This window comes from Nothobranchius furzeri, chromosome 14 (genome assembly GCF_043380555.1).
Source record: "Nothobranchius furzeri strain GRZ-AD chromosome 14, NfurGRZ-RIMD1, whole genome shotgun sequence".
Taxonomy (NCBI): domain Eukaryota; kingdom Metazoa; phylum Chordata; class Actinopteri; order Cyprinodontiformes; family Nothobranchiidae; genus Nothobranchius; species Nothobranchius furzeri.
Genome location: NC_091754.1, coordinates 28,504,590 through 28,527,307, shown reverse-complemented (window position 1 = coordinate 28,527,307; position 22,718 = coordinate 28,504,590). Strand labels below are relative to the sequence as shown.

The 22,718-nt window shown below is 40.9% G+C and overlaps 1 protein-coding gene across 3 annotated transcripts; it reads left to right on the top strand.

Annotated features, from left to right (window-relative positions):
* Nucleotides 1-1,359: 1,359 nt before the first annotated feature.
* gpr18 (G protein-coupled receptor 18) lies at nucleotides 1,360-14,331 on the top strand. Of its 3 annotated transcripts, none has more exons than XM_054746718.2 (3): nucleotides 1,360-1,437; nucleotides 2,964-3,005; nucleotides 4,599-6,168. In XM_054746718.2, exon 3 carries the CDS (start codon nucleotides 4,600-4,602, stop codon nucleotides 5,608-5,610), a length of 1,011 nt encoding a protein of 336 aa, XP_054602693.1. In that variant the 5' UTR covers nucleotides 1,360-1,437; nucleotides 2,964-3,005; nucleotide 4,599; the 3' UTR covers nucleotides 5,611-6,168. The 3 variants fall into 3 exon arrangements, 2 of the variants coding, with proteins under 2 accessions (XP_054602693.1, XP_015821478.1); XR_011516306.1 differs by lacking the exons at nucleotides 1,360-1,437; nucleotides 4,599-6,168 and adding exons at nucleotides 2,034-2,381; nucleotides 13,122-14,331; XM_015965992.3 differs by lacking the exon at nucleotides 1,360-1,437 and adding an exon at nucleotides 2,076-2,381.
* Nucleotides 14,332-22,718: the final 8,387 nt, after the last annotated feature.

The window sequence follows — 22,718 nt, the reverse complement described above, 5'->3', positions numbered from 1 at the left end:
CCCTATGGTCATCGGCAAAGTGCACTAGGAGGAAGTGCGATGTAAGGCTTCGGGTGCAAAGTACATACGTGTGCAAATAATTGCCAAATTGGGTCAAGGAGCATTGCATCATTGGCAAGCAATAATTTGACAAAATTATCATTTTTAACTGTCCACATTAAGTTTTTGTCTCAAAACTTCAAATGAATTCAGATGAATATCATTAGTTGTCATAAAATGAACTTCTTTAATTTGGGGTAAAAGAGGAATTGATGAAAATTTGGTTCTAATATTGAAGATTTGATTTTCCCCAAATATTCCAAATGCTATTATTTCTCGACTGGAAATTATTAGAAAATCATTTTTAATGATAACATTTTATTATGGACTTTGCAGTCAGTATAATCGTACTGAATGATATTATGATGCAAACTTTAGCAAAGTGTGGATCAAGGGTGCAAAGGGGGCGTGGCCAATGTCCACATTTGAAAATTGGGACATCCTACTCATCCCTGGAGAGGAACGCACTATTGAGGGGCACAAGAGTGGACGTGTGTGCATTGGGACAGGGCCGTCTACATCCTCAAATAGGCACACCGGAGCATTTTATCCCCAGAGAGTGACTTACAAGGCATGCACTCTTACTAGAGACCACTGCAAATGTAGTAAAAATACGAGTTAAGTTGACCTTTAAGTTTAGATGGATTTTGATTAGGTGTTTTGATTTAAAATATTCAAGTTGATAATTAAATAATCGTTGGTCTAAATGTTATTTCTAAACCCTTATTTATTGAACTGGTTTCCATCCATTCCTGCTCTCTCCAGTTATTAAAACAGACCCTCGACTGATTTAGAGCCATTAAAAAATGTACTGTTGCTGTGAACTCAACACATCACTCTCATTAAAAGGTCCAGGTCAAAATTAATGTTTCAACCCCAATTCCTCCATTCAAGGTAAATATAAACTGAAAACAAAGTGGGTAATCAGTTATGATGAAATGTGTGAGGTTTATGGCATCATTACAGGGCACAGAGACAGATCTGTAGTAATTCATGTCAGCCTCTAGAGGACAGTATAAAACAGGTTAAAAGGACTATGATATATAAAGGCCTCTTGCAATAAAACTGAACATTTTTATAGCAATTTATTTTAATTTATTTTTATTTTTCATCTGTTAAAACTCACAAGGAAAGAAAAACATTAAAGCTTAGAGGAAAATCCACAGTTTTCTGTTCAGCAGCACAGTTTAATGCGCTCATGCACGCATATTGTTCATTATTGAGGTGATTTATGGAGCATTTTGTGCAGGGTGGAATACTCACCGAGGCAACCACATGACAAGTTTCAAAGAGAGGAAAACATCACACAGACTGTTGTCATAACAACATATTGCAATGTACACCGAGCACCATCTGCTCAGAGATTTTTTGAAACACATCAAGAGGACGAGCCGATGGGTAATTATTTCCCAGGAATAAGAATTAGACGGAAATGATCTGAAAACGCAGCGATCAACTTTATGCAATATGAAGTTTTTATTCTAGCAAAATCAAGGCATTTGACAGGCAGATGTAAAGGTCAGAGCAGGTCAGTTACAGTTGGAGGAATACAGGAAGTTAAGGTAAAATACGCTTGTGTCTGTTTCACTAAGGAACTGAAAGCAGCTGCTGGTCGATCGGGGGGAGAAGTCTTATATTGCTCAACGTTATTTGAACCGGGTGTCTTAATTTATGGCTGTTAGCAGCTCAAACCCAAATTAATCACGCACATTAATCTGTATTCAATCCTGGTGCCGGCTGACCTTGAGCGTTTCACCTGAAGTATGCGCTTTGCATCCATTAAGTCAGTGTGATATAAAACCATCTCACAGCATCAGCGTGAAGTGTCTATTACCACCGTCTTATTTCCTGTTTATATGGCAACTGCCTCAACATCCTGTTTTTAATTACTTCTCTCCAGCAGCAGATGCTTCTCACAGCAACCTGCTGTGGATTACTCCCCTGAGAACTAATGTGCTGTGACAGACCCCACTTTTCCAATCAATAACTCGCCCTAAATCTGCCATCTCTCTGCCTGCCAAACACACTCCCACTTCTAATGGCACATCATTTTCTTTAAGGGGGTGTAATTGCGTTGCTGCGGAAAGCCGTACAGCTCTTTCTCTCTGTTCCGACCACGCGGATACTGTAAAGGAATGTAAAAGTGCAGAAAGCACAGCTCACAGGAAGTGAAGCGAGGGGCTCTTATGCTGCGTTCTGTCTCGCCACCATCACATTTCAGATTCTGTCTCACTTCCCTGTTTTGGCTCTCACAGCAGAGGGTTCACAGCTCCTCTCACACACTCACATTTTAGCTCCATAAACCTGTTGGGGTGAACTGGTCAAGGTGTTTGATTCCCTTGGTAAGTGAAGTCTTTTACTGCCCCAGCAGCTCTTCCTGATGTGCTTCAGATTTGACATCATGGGACGGCAGATTGATGGCAGATATGTTTTACAGTTGGATGACAGTTTTCAGTGCTGATTCTAATTTGCTATATTCTTTATTTATTACGTTTAAGGCTTTAAATAAATCTCTTAAATGTCACTTAATGAAAGAGAAGAGATGCTAAAATGTAGAAAAGCTCTGACGTCACAATGTTTTTTTAAAAGAACTCAAAATTCTCAACTTTTACTACTTGACACAATTTTTCAATAGTTTTATTATTTGGGACCCAATATTTTTCTTTAGTTTTATATAAAAGTAGATCTGCCTTTGTTTGTCATTTGCAATACAGCTGCACAGCTTTTATAAATAGATATTCTAATGTCTAACCAGCAGCTTCTGTAAACATTTCCATATTTAGAGGCAGATACTTTCTATTTCAATCACAGAGGATCCTGTTCAGGAAACCTCACTGTGCTGTGTGGCCCAGAAACAAACACTGGGCCATACTACAAAAAGAAAAGATATGTTTAAGGACAGTTTTCTTTATCCTTCCTTCTAGATTTCACCTGTCTGGACTAACGGATGATTTGCTTCAGCTTAAGTAAGTTATCACGCACTTTGTAATGTCTCTAGACATTTTACCGTTTTCTGGGGTAAAGATGACATTTCAGTTTGTGGTAAAAAACAAACAAACATTTAAACCCCAAACTGAACAGAAAAAAGATGCATAATAAACAAAACTAATGGTTAAATATGTTCTCTTTCATAGATTTGTTTAATGAAACCTACATTTGTAAGGTTTTACTCTCAATAGTGTCTATGACTTTGTTTAGCCCACAGGCCGCCCCCCCAAAATGTTGATTTGATTACATTTTTCCATTTTGTTCTATTTGGGTCAATATAAGCATCTGTCAACATAATTAATATTAGAAATGTTCTTTTATAACTTTCACTTTCACTATGAAAACTAATCAATGTAAACTTTTCTCTTTCTTGTAGCTTTTTTAACCCTTTGATGCATGAATTATGAAATCTTCAACCATGATTTCTTTTAACATTATTTTTCCATTCATCTTTAGGTGTGAATGAAACAAATGTCAACAAATATTTTTGTAACATTTAATGATTTCCAAATAATTTATTACATGTCCACCTCAGTGGACAGCGTGCATTCTGAACATGAAATATGTTGGCTTGATTTACTGAAGTCCAAATAGAGGGGCTCAAATGCAATAAAGTCTTCAACAGCTGTGCTTAATAGCAATAAATAAATAAATAAATAAAACTATTTTGAGTACTTGTCCACTGTAGTGACCATTATGCATCAAAGGGTTAGTTAATTTCAGGTAATAAGGGTCATAATGAAATAACATAGTATGAACAGAACTTACAGATTGAAACCAGAACCAAAACTATCTGGTTGCTCCTTCAACAAAAGAGAGCACTTATTTATTTATTTTTTACACTAGCCAAAGAATCAAATTTGATCTTAGATGTCAGACGCGTCGTGCTGAGCTGTTTAAGAAGACAATTAAACCTAAAGATGAACTTCGCATGAAAAGTAAGGGTATGTAAGTTGGGTTGATCATTTCTGCTTATTGTAAGTAAACCCTTTATCAGTGGAAAACTGGAATGTGCATTCATAGAATGAGCAACACAGCTAAACCTGTTGGCATCCCTAAAAATGTGTAGAAACCCTCAGTAACATTCTCCTGTTGGTATCCATTCTTGGTTTGAGCATCAAGTCTCCCAGGTGTGTTTCAGTCTCAGGTGTATGACTGGTACCTGGTTGACAACTCTTGCACAGTTTGGTCAAGGTGTATGGGCTGGAGTCACCAATAACACCAAGAGGGTGTACCTTCAACATCTCCTGGTAGAGGGATGAGACGCCTGAGCTTGCTTCACACAATACAGTGGTGTAAAGAAGACCAACATGTATGTTTTTCATCATCCAATCAATCAATTAACTCAACACAAGAGTGAAGACGAACAGGAGAGTACTGCAGGGGAATGTAGTACATTTGCGATTATGCATGTTAGTTAGCACATCTTGTAGCAAAAGTGACTAATCAATATTGAGAAGCACTAAAAAGAGCTAAACCACCACGCTTCTTCCTTACATTTCCTCTCGTTTTGTGCTAAGTTGTACAGTTTGATGAACATCAACACCCATGTCTTTTCTGAATCTTTTCAGTATGAATGTGGACCTAAACTCCTCCAACATGTCTGGGAGTGTGAGCACAGGGCAGGACCCCTTTGCGTATCGAGTCTCTGGCCTGGTTTTCTACGGCGTTGTCTTCGCCGTTGGAGTCATAGTTAATCTCACAGCGTTATGGGTATTTGCTTTGACGACAAAGAAGAGAAGCTCAGTCACCGTCCACATGATAAATGTTGCATTGGTAGACCTCACCTTCATCTTGCTGATACCTTTCAGGATGATCTACCTCCATAAAGACTACTGGCCTTTTGGAGATCTTTTCTGCCGAATCACTGCAGCTCTGAACATTTTCTACCCTTGCATGGCCCTCTGGTTGTTTGCACTGATCAGCACCGACCGCTATATGGCCATCGTGCAGCCAAAGCACGGAAAGGAGCTGAGGAATGTCCCAAAGGCAGTGGTGGGCAGTTTGGGCGTGTGGCTGATGACGCTAGGCAGCAGCATACCCTTGCTCTTCTCTGCTGAAGACCCCGACCGCATCTCTAACTTCACCACCTGCATCAAAATGCAAGACATCATCTACATGCGCCACGACAACCCTGTCAACTTTGTGAGACTCATCTTCTTCTTCCTGGTGCCCATTTGTATAATGATAGGCTGCTACATCGTCATCGTGGACAATCTGATCCACGGCCGCACCTCCAAACTCAAACTGAAGGTGAAGGAGAAGTCCATCCGAATCATCATCACACTCATCATCCAGGTGTTGGTATGTTTTGTGCCTTTCCACGTGTGTTTGGTGCTCCGACTGTTGGGAAACGGTGAAGACGGTGGGTTCAGCACCTGGGCGGTCTTCACCACATTCCTGATGAACACGAGCACGGTGTTGGATATCATCCTATATTACATTGTCTCCAAGCAGTTCCAGGACAGGGTGATCAGCGTGATTCTGTACAGGAACTACCTGCGAAGCGTGAGACGCAAAAGCAGGCACACCCACACAGGAAGCATCAAATCTCTCAGCAACCTGACCAGCGCCATGATATAAAACTCACACTGCTTCACTGACACTGTACAAAGAACCTAACACTGAGTGTGTACTGTAAATGATTAATTATCAGAAGGATCAAAAGACTGCAATTAGTTTTCAGAGAGTAATTTACACTCACAGTGTGAGAGATCTGCTGTTGTGGCAAAAACAGATGCGTTCAGAGCTGATTGACTCACCCGTGAGACCGGGGAAGCTTTTTTCTCCTTTCCCCTGCATCTTTTCACTAGAACACCGAACATGCGTGCGTGTGTGTGTGTGTGTGTGTGTGTGTGTGTGTGTTGCTCAGGTGTGACACATGAAGGTGAAAATGCAGTTTCTAAACACGTAATCTGACTGTTTGCTTTGTTGAGCACAAACACCGAAACTCCTACGAGTCTTCTCGTTACGTCAGACAGCAAAGATAAAGAGGCTCAGGCGGCCACAGGATACAAGGGCACGTTTTTAAAGGTTGCTCCTTTTGTTTGGTGGCTGCTGCACGACTGAAGGTGTCTTCGTCCGTAGCACCTCGGTTCCAACGAGACGGAGTGTGCAAATAAAGCTAAACATGTTGCATTATGTGTGTGCTGTGTCAATTCACGACAAATGTTTGACAAGAATGTGAGGTCAGGACCAAACACACACCACAGATGTGCTTAAAGTAGCTTTAACTGGACCGACCAGGTGATGGCAGCATGGCACAGTTAGATTTCATTAAGCTGCCAGAGCTTTAAACACAGCACTTTTTCAACTTTTCTAATGTGGACAGCAGAATTTTAATGTCTCATTACCTTCTTTATTTTTTAAATATTACATCCACAAAGCAACTTTTTTTTCACATAACAACAGTTGTAACAGCTTCTCCCAACAGGAATCGGACCAAAGTGTGTTTATGGTGCAATGTGAATAGTATTGATTAGATGTTAAATGATTTAGTTGCTCGGAGTGCATTTACAGTAACGTTCTCAGGAGATGTCAGAGAGGCTATTTACAAGATTTACTGCAACCTTAACCTTTAAACAGAAAACCTTTTTCAGCACGGGGACGTTTCAGTTTGTGGCCCCTGCTGCAGGTAAAAGGTGTAATTTATTCTCAAATAAAAGACAAATACTGACTATGAACTGAATTTTGTGACTTTTGTGTCACTCTGGTCTGTAGGATTTGTTTTACAGACTTCTCACAAGCTAAGAGGTGATTTCAGTTTTTTTTAATGAAATTAACAATCTAAAAATGCGACACAACATAAAAAATAACATGTTTAATTTATTTAAAAGCATGCTCTAGTATGTTTAGGAGACTTGAACTGCTTAAAAGCTTGTCGACGCATTTCACCAATGCATGAAATAAATTATAAACACTATTTCAGGAAATGCAACCAAATGCCAGACACTTCAGCAAAACTGAGAACACAGAACTTTCAGGGACCTCAAAATTTCACCCAAAAGTTTAACGAATTTACAAAAACCTAAAACAGAAAGCACATTTTCAGGAAGTGGTGTTAAAATTGGTAAACACTATTAACAGCAAAAGAGAAACTGGAAACTCAATTAGTTTAATACTTTTACCTTTAGAGATTTACTTTTTGCACGAATTCTGCATGAAAGCAGACACAAAAAGCCCACTAATAGGCTAGGGTTAGGGTTAAAGGTTGAAAATCTATTTTTAGAAGTTTTTTTAAAATAATTTAGCACCCGAGTGCTGCCATACCAACAGTTTAATGACATTTACTTTATTTGGGTTGTTCCTAGACTCAGCTGGACGATTAGAGACTTTTTAATATGGCTACACATTGCAGAAATAACTTTTAAAAAGTAAAATAATGAATTTTTCCTGTTGCTAATTCTTATTTTCTTACTAATTTTACATTTAAATACATTTTTGTAAAAACCAGGCCACCATAAGCTACTTTCTACTTGACTCCATGTGATATGGGGTTGATCTGTAGGTTGTTATGTGTGATAGAGAACAGATAGATTTACACTGTGTTAAATAAGAGAAGGCAGACTACAAGATTCCCATTTCACATGGAATATTTGCACTCCATCACATGCGGATGGGTTTATTGGCCGGTGGACTACAAGTGGATTTATAACCAAGAAGTCAAAGGTCGACTGAAACATCAGAGGGTCGTCTATCTGTCCCACCTGTTAGACATAAAAGAAAAAGCATCCACCACTGCTCAAAGCAACTGGCATTTAAAACAATTAAGTTTCCTGTCAAGTCCCAGTGATGAATTATCCGGAAGCTTTAGCCGCGGTAATTCTAAATCTTCCCAACAAGTGCCTTTGTTGTAGAGAAATTAATGAAAACAAGATTGTCTTTCATAGGCGCTGATCTAACAGAGCGACAGCCAGCTGCTCTTCTTTGGGAATAAAAAAAAAACAGTCAGCATTAAACACAGCTCAAACAAAATACTTCTTTTTTTTTCCACCACTCGTGTGGAAAACAAATCAGGCGGCAGGCGCAGTGGCCATCTGTTTTGTTATTTGATATGTGTGAATACATGTTGTAATGACTTTGTTTGTGAATCACTCTGCACGGTAGAACACACGAGAGCTCTCGAAGTGCTGGAGTGTTCAAAGCTAATCATATAATTGGACACAATAGTCGATGACAAATGGAGACGCTCGGAGCCAGCCAGCTGGGGAAGTGAATATGTAATCATTGTAAAATCATATCATTTTTGCATATCTGAAGACAGCTTAATAGAGTCTGCGTGTCAGTGCGCCATCAAATGATGATCAGAGACAGTGTTGCCGCATTTGTTTTCCAAGTCGTACTTTGTTAGGCTATTTATCTTCATCTTGATTAAAAGTGTTTCTCAAGAGTTTGCGTCTGGTACGTTTGTTTTTGCTCCGTTACACACTGAAGCGGACGAGTGAGAAAAGGAGCTCTTTGAGCTGGATGAGAGTCAGGAAGCACACAGCAAGCAGCAACTACTCCCAACCTGGAGTGTTTCTTGTCTTCTATATACCCTTACAGTGACGAGAAAAGGGGTTTTCCCCCTCATAGACTTATTATCACACTTAAATATTTAAGATCAGCAAAGGTAACACAAGCAAATACATTTCCCCATTATTTGGAAAGATGAGTTAAGTTTCACCAGCCACATATGAACCCGATTAATACAAGAGCTGTAGGTTTCAGAAATAGCACCTGTCTGACCACAAGAAGAAGGCTAAATGATCTCAAAAAGCAACACACAGATCCCTGTGCTGAAGAACCTGGTTAGCACTGCAGTTCATGTTGAGTTGGGGTCTTAACCCCAGGGATTCAACAATGAATTAGACGTATGTTACAAAAAACGACACTGTGATTCAGACATAGGTCTCACCAACAGTCAAACATGGTGGTGGGGGCACGATGATCTGGGGTTGCTTGGATATGTTTGATGAAACCATGATTCTGCTCTGTAGCAGAAAATCCTGAAAGTGTGTCTGACCTTTGACCTAAAACAGCCATCCTGTACATGTAAATATACACAATATACAGTATGACCCCCAGGCAGAGTTAACTCTACAGTTGTCTTTCAACCTGTCTCCGCACACGCAATTGGATAGCAACAAACAAGGTGTAGCTCATGATCACCAGTGTATGGATGTGTGTGTGAATGGGTGGATGATTGTGTTGTGAGGTGCCTTGTGGGGTTGTAGAACCCTGAGAAGGCACTATAAAAATGCAGGCCATTTACTTTTTGAAACAAATTACTTATGTACTTCCATATGCTCACGCCTCAAAGAAAAGCCCAATTCTGCCAGAAGGAGCGGGAACAAAATCCCTCCACAGTGACGTGAGAAACTCTTCATCAATTTTCACAAATACATGATTACAGTTGTTCCCTCGAACAGTGTTACAACCAGTAATTAAGAAGAAGTTTATTTCTATACAGTAGCACTTTTCACAGACGCAATTCACAAAGTGCTTTACAAACAATTAAAGGTGTGGTTCACTGAAAACTCATTTTTAAATGATTGTTTTTGATTATTATAGTCACTTTGAGTTTTTCATGCAGGCTGAACATGAAAATAGTCTCCTACACCTATCTCCTGCGTTTATTTCTGATAGAAAATAGATGGTGAGACTCTAGGATTTGAAAATCCTGGCAGATTTACGTCACATTGTGAATTAACATTCATGGACTCACCCATCTTGACTCACAACCGGGAAGGCTGCTGTTGTTTTAGCGTCCGGGAATTAACAGAGAACGTCTCGGCTAGCATAAGCTAATTGTTAGCATTAGCAACACCACCACACAGCGGTAGTTCATCCAGGCTTGTAGCATTTGTGGAGATAAAACATCAACATTGCAAGTCAGTGGAAGGGTCCTGTTGCTGTTATCCAATCCGGGGCTAGTTGTCTAAACATCAGGAAATAAGACTCCAGAACCTGCTGCCTGAAGCTCAGCTGTTATGTGGGCAACATTGGGTGTTTCTCAATGTCAAGGTGCCTGGCCTTGTGAGGCGATGTCTTGCGAGGCCAGATGCCTTGCTTACAAGGACACGGTCCTTCCTTGGTCAAAGAAAACGGTTAACTGGAACAGACTTGCATCACGTGACCACGGCTTCCACGGCAGTCACGTAACGTCACGTGACACGGGAGACAACGTCATATTTTATACATATTAATTTTCAATATAAATTTATAACGAGCCTTTTACTTTTTAAATTGTGTAAATATTTATTAAATTAAAAATATTAGTGAGTTCGCTAGCCACCGAAGCTTCAACTACTAAGCAACTAACCAACAATAGATAACTTCTTTGGATCTAAAAAAGACTTTTAACATTAGTTGACTTACTTTTAAACTTGAAATTTGCTCCCGAAGTAGCTGCCGGCTTCTGAACTGTGGGCGATGTGTGGCACAGGAGATAAGTGCTCGCCCCGTAGTCAGAAGGTTGCAGGTTCAAGCCCCGCTCAGTCTGTCGCTGTCGTTGTGTTCTTGGGCAAGACACTTAACCCACGTTGCCTGCTGGTGGTGGTCGGAGGGACCGGTGGCGCCAGTGCTCGGCAGCCTCACCTCTGTCTGTGCACCCCAGGGCAGCTGTGGCTACATGTAGCTTATCCCCACCAGTATGTGAATGTGTGTGTGAATGGGTGAATGACTGATTGTGTTGTAAAGCGCCTTGGGGAGTTCCAGGACTCTGGAAGGCGCTATATCAAATACAGGCCATTTACCATTTACTATGAACCGCCGTCCTTTTGAAAGTACTGCAGTGTATTGTGGGTAATCTTTGACCAAAGCTATTCTACAAGATACCTCCCGTGTATCCTCGCTCAGCTAGCTAAACGGCTAACAAACGGAGAACACATGCCTCAGTAGAACATGAACATTGGAACACGTCTTGGCGGCTAAAGATGACGTATCTCCTAGGCAACCAGGGCAGGGCCAAGTCATCAAGGCGAGGTTCCTTGGCATTGAGAAACACCCCTCTAGTTCCAAGAAATGGTACACCAGTGTATTATTCCCCCCAAGAACGACTTACAAGGTAGTCATTCCTACTGGAGTACACTGCAAATGTATTGATTAAACTAGGGAACCACACCTTTAAGGGTCACTCTTTGATACTGGGCCAGCTTGGTTTGGATGGCTTTTTTCCCTTTTCACACAAAAATGTTTGTTTAAATTCATTGCGGTCAAAATGCAGCAAGAACATTGATGGAAATAAATAGTGTAGAATCTCTGAGCCGGTGTTCTCCAGGCTTCTACCGCTCCTCTGCACACTGTTCCAATTAGAGACCACAGAAACATGAAAGAGAAGCCATAATGCTATATAGATACAGTACAGACTCAGCTAGGTCTACTGTACGACATTAGCTCCACGCAGCTGCCTGCATTTACATCGTTTACTGCTCCTCTCAGGGCGCTTTAATACCTCCAACCCCTCCCCTGGTAAACTTTACAATAGGATGTTGAAGAATACTTCTGGTCTGCAATAGGAAATGAGAGGCACATGTGCGTAGATGCAGCTTTGCAGCACTGACACCCCCCTCCACAACCACCCCCACTGTGATGCCAAGCTTAAGGGCTGTATGGTGAGACTAATGGATTCCTTTTGTGGCCAAAACTAGGTTAAGCACATGATCCATTGTTTTTATCTGTGTTAGATGCACAATGATACCTCACAGAGTGTTCCTCCAGTCTGCATATTCTTCAGAGGCGATTTACGTGTGCATTGTGTTTTGTCTCTATTAAAAGGAGATCATCTATTGTAGGAGATTCAAATGCTACTAAACTGACTCCACTTGATCCCAGACTCAGCTGAGGATGCGGGAATAGTGGAAATATATGGCCTTGATTACACCTCGACGTAATTTTTAGTTAGTAGTTCTGTTGTCGATTCACACACACAGCCTGCCACCATTAGCACGAATAAATAATGTAAGGCCCCTCATTGCTCTTTGTTTTTTTCCCCAACTCTTTGCTCAGCTAAGTGCCCGTATGTTGACCTCCTCCTCCTCATGTTCTCCATAGATCCGATTTATTTAAAGTCTGTATTGCAGCATGTTCTCAACGGTGCTCTGCTTGATGCATGTGGGATGTTTTTAATTGTATAATGTGAAGTGGAATCGGAGTTCCAGTGGGGACTGTGTCAAGTTGTGTTAATATTTCATCTGCTTTCAGTTTAGTTTCTTCATGATCTGTATGGTACAGGAACAGGAGAGAGCAATGTTGTATTGTGGGTGAAGAGTGATGATAAAAGACGCTGAGGCTGCTGAAGGTGATCTCAGTCAGGTTGAGAAAAAGCTTGTGAAGACACTGTGAGGAGGATGTAGGACCACATGTACTTGTGAACACAGGAAGAGATGAGTTGATGTGTGTGTGTCTGGATAAATAAGAGTGTATGCGGTGTGCAGAGGAAGAGACAGATTTATTAAAGGAGAAACAAGCAGAAAAAAGTGAATGGAAGAAAGAGAAAGGCCTTCTCCTTCCTCTGTGTGCACCTCACGTCTGCTCTGCCTGAGCTCAATTACAGGATTGATACTCAGAGAGGAAACTTCATCATGTCGTACAGATGTCTTCACTAGAAAAAAGGGGAGACGATGTATGTTGTCATTTAAGCAGACATGGTCTACGTGGGTCCAAAACAAACACAATGAGAAACACTTGGAATATATGTTTCATAATAAATATGAGCAGAATGCATACACTGGAAACTCATATGGAGGTCCAGGACACTGGGCCCATAATGAAAAAAGAAATGAAAAGAGATATGTTAAGGCTGGAAACAAGAACATGAAAAAAAAGTTCATTAAAGGCTGAAGAAAAAGAGAGGTGAGATCAACCAAACCAAAAAGCCCCAAACACCTCAAACACCAACAGGAAATACAACAAAAACAACAGTTTATTAATAGGAGTTGGAATTTTAAAAGCAAAGTCAAGGTAATATGTAAAAAATCCATTCATCATCAATTCATCCATCCATACATCATCCATTTATCCATTACTCATCCATCCTTCCATTTATCCATCCATCCATCATTCATCCATCCTTCTATCCATCCATCCATCTATGTTTATGTTTATTTATTTAGCAGATCTCTGGGGGAAACCGGAGTATCTCGTGGAAACCCACGCCTGCATGGGGAGAACACGCAACACCACGCAGAAAGGCCGAAGCCGAGTTTCGAACCTGCAACCTTCGTGCTGCGAGGCAACTGTGCTAACCACTGCGCCACCATGCAGCCCATCCATCCATCCATCCAGTCATCATCCATATATCCATTCATCTAACCATCTAGCCATTCATTATTCATTCAATCATTCATCCATCCATCCATCCACCCACCCACCCATCATCCACCCACCCACCCACCCATCCATCCATCCATACATTCATAAATACATACATACATAGAAGAGACAATTTTGAGCCTCCAATTAATCTAATAAGTAAGTTTTGGTCTGTAGGATGAAAACCAGACCCTCTGGAGAAAAATCAAACATACTTGGGGAGAATGTGGCAGCTCCACACAGAAAGACTTTAAAGGATTTGAACCAATGACTATCTCGCTGAGAGGAAGTAGTGCTACCAACTAAATGGCCTCCATTTATATTTTAGTCATGCTAACTTTTACGGCCTCGTGGAAACCTTTTCCACTATCCGTTTAGTTAAACACCTCCACATAAGAAGTCTCAGACGCCTGGGTGGTTTGGACATTGTACTTTATATGGCAGGTGTGAAACTGTAAAAACAAATACACTTGCATCAATAAGTAAAAACGCACAAAAGTCAGAAAATAAATCATAATCATGCTTCATTGCAGCCACAAACAATTTAAGGATGCCCTTTAAGTAATACTTGTTACATCCTGGATTAACTCACTTTTGCCATTTGTATAACTAATTATTCATATAAACATTATGTTATGGTAATACTTACAAGGAATGCCCTTTCTGAACTGAAAACCCACAGCTATTAACACAACACCTCGCTTTCTGTAAGCTGCTTCACACTGGCACAATCGCTGCAAGGTGTGGCCTGAACGCTCAACTTCCTGATTCTCTTAAAGAGACAGCGCCCATAAATAAAATGTATGGCAGAGCCAGAACACTAACCAGTAAAAAGATCTTTATATTATAGCCAGTCCTATTGGACTAATACTGTTGGAAACAAATCTCATACAGCATTCTGAAATTAGTCTAACTGTGGAAATGAAAATGTTAGCCAAGTTTCCGAATAGCTCATCTCTCTTTGTTGACCATGTTTTTAAAAATGTGCATGAGAAATTCTCTTTCAAAACCATCCCTTGGTCATCTTGGGGAGCACCATGTGACTTAACTGCAGCAATAAAATCTGCATGATATTTAAATGAATGGTATGCATGGTATTAATTAGAAGTTTGTCGTATTTACTCATTTGGTGTGATTCAAACTCAAATTTTGTGTTTAATCACATATGTTTGTCACCAACAATTGAAGTCTACTAAAAATGGATGTGTGGTTGGTTTAGAATTCAGATTTAACCCAACATGCATGTTTCTGAATTGTAGGAAAAAGGTGGATTACCAGGAAACACCACCACACATTCACGAAGAACATGCAAACTTCACATTACAAATCCCCAGATAACAGCGTTACCAAGTAATTAATCAAAATTAATCAATTTCCCTCTGGGATTAATAAAGTATTTTTGAATTGAATTGAATTGAAGTGTGCCACCCTTATGTAGGGCTGCTGAGGCAAAAGTATCACTTTTGCAGTTAATAACAAAATCACACTTATAATAAGGAGAATTAAATACAACAAAAACCTTTTCAACCCTTTATTTAAATCACATCTCGTTTATGTGTTGCTTTTGTGTTTTTGACATCATTCAAATAAAAATTTAAAGGTGTTTTTGCACATTTTCCCAAAACAAACTGTGTTCATGGGACAGCAGGAGGTAGAGCAGGTTGTTCAGTAATCGGAAGGTTGCAGGTTAGATCCCAGCTCCGAACAGAGAATGCTGCTGTTGCATCCTTGGGCAAGCCACTTAACCCCCTTGCCTGCTGGTGGTGGTCGGAGGGACCGGTGGTGCCTGTGCCCGGCAGCCTCGCCTCTGTCAGTGCGCCCCCATCCCCACCAGCGTGTGAATGTGTGTGTGAATGGGTGAATGACTGGTTGTGTTGTGAAGCGCCTTGGGGGGCTGTAGAACCCTAAGAAGGTGCCATACAAATATTTACCATTTTACATTCATGTTTCTTGCTGCATTTTTACACCTCGGGCCTTCTGTACAGGAAACCTCGCTGACAGACCAGGAGGACGAATGAGGGGTCAGCGTGCCCGGCAGACAGACTCTAACAATTGTGCTGAGTGAATGAATCTGAAACAATAACTTGTAAACAATAATACTCTTTCAATGAGCCATTCAGCTCCATCATAGTAAACATCTTTTATAACCTAGACAGCTCTATAAAGTGCTTCAGGCATCATTGGGCACAGCCATCATTAGTCAGTGGCTGTGCGTACATCTGAATAAGCCACCATGTTGGTGATGCTGCGCAGACACAAGCCCATATTCGTTTTACACTGTTTCATTTCAAACGTGACACAGGCTGAGAACACACTCCACAACAATGGCCGTGTTTTGCTTTAATTTGATTAGGTTTTGTCTCAGCAAATGCCAAGTCCTGTTTCGCCTCAAGAACATATCTCTTAATCACGTTCCATCCAGGCGGTGTCTTTCATCTAAGTCTCACAGCCGTGGCTCACACCCAACTTTATTTTGCTGAAAGGTAGAAAAAAAGACACACACACACACACACGCACGCACACACACACACACACACACACACACACACACACACACACGCACAGGCACGCACGCATGCACGCACACACACACACACACACACACACATACATACAACACAGTCAACAAGAGAGAATAAAATGAAAAAAGCCTACGTCTCATCTTTGTCACATGAAGTGATGTTTTTTGTGTTGTGTGTGTGTGTGTGTGTGTGTGTGTGTGTGTGTGTGTGTGTGTGTGTGTGTGTCTGCAGGGCTCAGATCCATGTTGTTTGGTTTGTTGCTCCATTAAGAGAGCTGTAAAGGAGAAGGAACAGATGGCTGCTGGCCCGCTCTGTCCTGCATCCTCTCACAACTGCCACACTTCCTGTGCGTCCATTAATCTTCCCTCACTAGTCCTGCAGCACAACTTTATTAAAACAACTCAAGAGAGAGTGAACAACAAGCCCGTGCAGCTGTCAGGAGCAAAAGACAGAACCATTCGTCCACAGAAGAACGGCCTCGCGTTTGCAGACGCATCTGTAAAGCGGCTGGAGCGGAATCGGCTTTGAAGTAGACTCAAAGAACAATAAACGCTCATTAGAACGCTGCTGGAGCTGCTCCTGCTCCTGGTTTCACAGGTGTAGTTTATCAAACTTAAATATGTGAGGTGGAAGCAGAGTTTGCTGCTTCCTCAGAGGATGATGGGAAATTCTGATGCCTGGTGTGAATGCACACGACAGAATCCCAATTAATGTCAAACTTTTAAAAGAAGACCTTCTTGTTTTTAATGTTGATGACTAGAAAATTTGAATAATCTTCAAAAATAAAATTACATCTAATTACCCAATGTCTCATTTTGTTGTCCTGCCTGATTGCTCCTGCTGGATGAAAGGTTTGACCATTCAGGCGCTTCGTGCATATTTACATATCGCTCTCTGTCATGACACATTTTCTAGAAAATAAATAAATAAATATTCGTCCCTGTGTCCATTACAGTCTGTGGCTAAATTGAAAAATCTATTTTCATTTAAATTATTGAAATCAAACCAGAAGAGAATGATGAAAAAAGAGAAAAGGAGAAAAAAAAGATCTCCTTTAATTGGAAAGTCATTTCTTCAGGGTATTCTAATGGTTCTGAGAGAAGATTGCAAAATAAAGTTGATGAGTTGGGGGTGGGGGTGGTTAATAGAGTGTGTTTGTGTGTGTCCCACTGACCCTGTGTGTTTTATTTGCACCGCCGCACGGCTCTCCCCCATCCTCCCTTATGACAGAGGCGCCAAATGAAGACTAATCCAGCGTGCTCACACACACTCACACACTCTCTCCCTCGTGCCTTTTGGTCACTCTCATCACCCGTCTGCTATCTGGGTGGAGGGGTGGACCTATGGGTCAAACTAAATTAACTGTCCCTCTCTTACAATCACAGAAGTGTAATAATGTATCCAACCCCGGAGAGGCGGACTCTCCGGCTGGGAGGAGTCTTTACATAAACCTTTCAGATGTGAAGCAGCAGATCCAGGGTCTGATGTTGTTTTGATAGATCAGCTCGTAAAGTAGCTGCTGAAAGTGCTTCGGTAAGCTTTGTGGTTCCTGACCAGTGTAGGAGCAGTAACTGATACAGAACAGATCCTTAATTATTTAAATCTGTTAATTGTTTTTGCTGAAATCACATGTGACTGAGTTTGTTTCACGTTTTACCAACAGCTGAAATCTTCTCTTGGTTTAACTGGAACGTTACATTTTCATCGACTGACAATTTATAGTCTTCCTAAGATGAAACCATTAATGACAACAATCAGAGCAAACTGCTGCATGTGTTTGTCTCTGTGTCGTGGTAAAATGAGCAAGGCAAGGCAGTTTGCCTACTTTTTAAATTGTGGGGACCATCTCTCTGCTGGACAACCAAGTCTTCATCACTTATGGAACTGGGAAATAATGTCAATGAATCTTTGTTTCAGTTAGAATTAATCAACCAACCAACCAACCAACCAACCAACCAGTCAGTCAGCCAGTCCGTCAGTCAGCCAGTCCGTCAGTCAGTCAGTCAATCAGTCAGTCATTTTTTTGGGGGGTGATTATTTTTTTAGAAGATTCCAATAATGAAGGCATGTGGGATCAGAGGAGAAAGGGCTGACTGATTCACACTGATAGAAGACGGAAATAACCACTCGTTACAACCGAGGAATGCAGCAAAGCATGTGTGAAGCCACAACACGCACAACCTTGAGGCGGATGGGCTACAACAGCAGAAGACCCCACCGGGTACCACTCGTCTCAACTACAAATAGGAAAAAGTGGGTACAATTTGCACCAGCTCACCAAAATTAGACGGTTGAAGACTGGAAAAATGTCACCTGATCGGATGAGTCTCGATTTCTGTTGATACATTCAAATGGTAGAATCAGAGTTTGGCGTAAACAGAATGAGAACATGGATCCATCATGCCTTGTTACCACTGTGCAGGCTGGTGGTGGTGGTGTAATGGTGTGGGGGATGTTTTCTTGGCACACTGTAGGCCCCTTAGTGCCAACTGGGCATGGTTTAAATGGCACGGGCTACCTGAGCATTGTTTCTGACCATGTCTATCCCTTCATGACCACCATGTACCCATCCTCTGATGGCTACTTCCAGCAGGATAATGCACCATGTTATAAAGCTCCAATCATTTCAAACTGGTTTCTTGAACATGACAAAGAGTTGACGGTACTACAACGGCCCCCACAGTCACCAGATCTCAACCCGATAGAGCATCTTTGGGATGTGGTGGAACGGGAGCTTCGTGCCCTGGATGTGCATCCCACACATCTCCATCAACAGCAAGATGCTGTCCTATCAATATGGGCCAACATTTCTAAAGAATGCTTTCAGCACCTTGTTGAATCAACGCCACGTAGAATTAAGGCAGTTTTGAAGGTGAAAGGGGGTCAAAAACCGTATTAGTTTGGTGTTCCTAATAATCCTTTAGGTGAGTGTATATTTATATAAATATAAATAATAGTTATACCTCATGATGTGTTGGTGTGGCTGTCAGGATGAAACCTTGTTTCTCCAGAATGGGGAAGTTTTTAAAGAATGAATAAGATACTGATCCATCAGACCTCAGTACGATATGTATGGGACAAGATTTGCTCCAAAAGGTTCAACCAAAAATACATTATCAAACAAAGCATACCTGAACAAGGCAACCAAATTAAACACTTCAGAATCAAAAGTGCCAAAAAAGGAAATCAGTATAAAAACAAAATATTTCTTTTCACTGCTCAGTTGTTCATATTTTCTTTCTTTGACCCTCCCTTTTGGGTTTCACTCATTCTGTATCATATTTAAGGACAGCAGTAGCTCGGTTGGTAGAGCGGGTTGTCCAGAAGGTTGCAGGTTCGATCCTGGCTCCAACCAAAGAATGCTGCTGTTGTGTCCATGGGCAAGACACATAACCGGCCTTCCCTGCTGGTGGTGATCAGAGGGACCGGTGGCGCCTGTGCTCAGCAACCTCGCCTCTGTCAGTGTGCCCCAGGCCAGCTGTGGCTAAATTTTAGCTCATCCCCAGCGTGTGAATGGATGAATGACTAATTGTGTTGTGAAACGCCTTGGGGGGTTGTAGAACCCTAAGAAGACACTGCAAATACAGGCCATTTTATTGGGTCTGGTGTTGTCCTCATTCATGCCTCCACTAATTCCTGTGGCTAAATTTACCCAATCAATCAATCAAAGCTTTATTTATAAAGCGCCTTCCGCAACTCTATCGGGAAGCCCAAGGCGCTGACCCATTCACCCATAAACCCATTCACGGTTTATGAATATAAAAATGCAACATTGTGACATTCAGACATTTCTGCTTTGTTCTTCAGTAATAAAAGGATTAAACATCAAATCAGGCTCTAAAATGTAACTTTCTCTGTGTTTAGCTGTAATTTCCCACATATTTTCTTATTCTCACCAGAAATCTTTTCATCAGACATTGAAGAAATGGAGAAAATCAGGACCTTTTTTCAGAAAACGTCGTCAGTCATCAAATGGAACTGTGGGCAGACTTTCAGGCCATCTAAGGTCTGTCATATGTTTCAGCAAAGCCTTTTATCACCTCCATGATTCCTGCAGTTTAGCTGTTATCACTTCTGCACAGGCTGAGTGTAAGCTTCAAGTCAGCATGTCACTGTCTGTGGGGAGAGCCACCGGCTGGATTAAAAACAAAAATCTCATGTAGGAAGGTAATTCTGTCATTTGCTGTATCAAAGGGGTAAAATCTTGAGTAAACCGAGCAAACTCTCTGGTTGGAGCCCGTTCTCAGTCACCTCGTTGACATTAAAGATGAGCGGTGGAGACATTTCCATTCAGGAAACTTGTTGACATTGTTATCAGCCATCAAAGAGCCTTGTGTCATTTTGAAAAGACCTTATGAGAGTAATGAAGATGTCAGAGGGCGTGTTGGGCCCAAATATCACAAAAGGATGGGAGGATGTGAACATTTTTCATGAAAGGGGAGAAAGCACGTTAGAGAAGAAAAAAAGACTGAAATACATCCTCTAGAGAGAGAGAGAGACGAGCCAGCGCTCGGCTCCATTTCCGCCTAAGAAGCGCAGAGTTAAAAGGTGGCCCCTGTACAAATGAAACTCAATTTCACGCCACATTATCCCTCCCTGTTCTCTTTCCTGGCTTTCATTTTCATTAAGACCAGAGACAATCATAAATTAATAATTACTGCCGAATGTCTAAGCGCAGGGCGCAGTCCTGCAGCCCTCCGCTCGCCTCTGTGGTCCTCCATGTTCATGCTTGCAAAATGTTAATTTAGGTAATGTGTCCTGGCCCTTGTCAGATAAAGCTGTTTTGTAGTATTGCTAATAGATAATGGTCGATCTGATTAGGTGACATTAGTCCTATCTTTCAGATGATCAGACTGCACCTTCCTAATGTCTCTCCGAAGAGTCGCGGCACCGCTGAGCCATCAGCAGACACACAATGCTGCTTTTGCTAAATGATCATCTCCCGGTCAAGATGATGGGCCGGGAATTAGCTCAGCTGGAGTTAACTCCACCATTAACTTTATTCTTGTGCAACTTCTTTTAAATTATTTCTTTTGTCGTGTAAGTAGGGGAAAAAATTCTGATTTAAGCACACGGAACACAAAAAAAAAACAACAACAAGTAAACCAATACAAATTGTGCATTTATGTGATGCAAACGCCACGTTGGGCGACGTCCTCTTGAACACATCTCCACGTGAAGCAGAATAAATAAAATGTGTTTTCCACACCACAGCAAAGTGCAAAGCAACACCGCATCCATAATGCACATTTGGTATTTAAAGTCTGCATGCCTCATGGTCATATTTGTACTGAATTGAATTTATTACAAAATGTGCAGTGATATGAAACATGTAGCTGCGGGGCCTCTGTTCTCTCGATGCAGGAAAAGGCATCAGATAGAGAAATAAACAGCAACCCACTTCTCCAAAGCTCATTGGAGGTGAGTGGAGGAGATTTTTTATATTTCTGGAAAAACGAAAGCAGCGATTGAGTCATGAAATGGATGAAGCGGACTTGATGTCAGAGTTTCTTTGACTCCGGCGTGAGCTGAAGTTTTAGAGCGAAGCTGCAGGCCTGAACTCCACAAGAAGCACGGTCCTGTGATTGATTGCCCATTGTGTGTCATATTGTTCTTTCAAGGTTGATTGAAACTTTAACCTCATTTTTAATGTAAAAAAAAGAAGAAAAGCTTGAAATATTTCAGGCCTTGAATTTTTACAAAGCAGCCCTGAATTATGCAGCAATCAGTCAATTATTCATCTCTGTGGCTGTGCTACAGCCATGCTTTAAAAAGCATGCAAAATGGGAAAGGGCCAGACATGCTGTGTCAACACATTTCACTCAGAGTTGCTTACAGGAGATTTTTTTTTCCTTTTTTCCCCCTCTCCCTCTCAACGTCGATTTAATATTCCTTTCTGTATTTTCAGAGTTCTGAAATTATCCCTGTGGGAAAAACTGTTGTGGCTCGGGAGAAAAAGGCGCCACGTCACAAGAGCAAAGTTTACACAACCGATCAATGAAAAGGTGTTTGACGATGCAGCGCTAAAAGAAAATACCGGCTTGATTGGCGACTGAAGCAGATATCATGATGCATGACCGTTCAGCATGTACAACACAGAAGCCATGTTTATTTGATGGCGATGGATTGAGCCATTCAGGTTAAAGAACATAGGTATTATTGTAGCAAATGAGTGAAGGAGAAAGTTAAAAAGCAACTACTTGTACTTCACATGTAGTAAAAACACGCTAATTATGTCTGAGTAACGAAACATAATAATGAAGAATATTTTCATCAAGGTTACATTTGTTTTACTCTAATAAAAAACATGCACTTGTTCATTTTTCGGCAGTACGTCGCTGCAATTCTACTTTTCTTTAAGGTCATACATAATATATAGAAAACAGTTAAATAAAAATTTAAACCTAAACAAGCTCTTTGAACAACCTCAGATTGATCAGATTGATAAGCTAATGGCTAGTCTAACCGGGTCCAGTTCCACATAAAACCTTCAAACTTTCATAGTGGTTAAATTATTTTCATTTACAGTTAGATTGATATTATTTACTTATGAAATGTAGAATTGCTTTTGAATTCCAAGCCGGGTTCTATAAACGACTCATGACAGCAGCCTTGTGAACAGGGTGAAGTGTGTTTATATAAACACCGACTCTGACCTATGTCTCACATTTATGTCATTGATAGGTAAAAATTCTGTCACCATTTTTAAACGTAAATCCAAGTTCTCGACTAAAAACAGTTTTTACTGAATTAATATACAAAGAAACCGACACCTTAACAATAAAATAACCATTTAAAACAGTTTCAGACTGTAAACTCTGAAATATGAAATATTGATTAGAATAGAATATATATTTTTACTTTATAGACTAATGT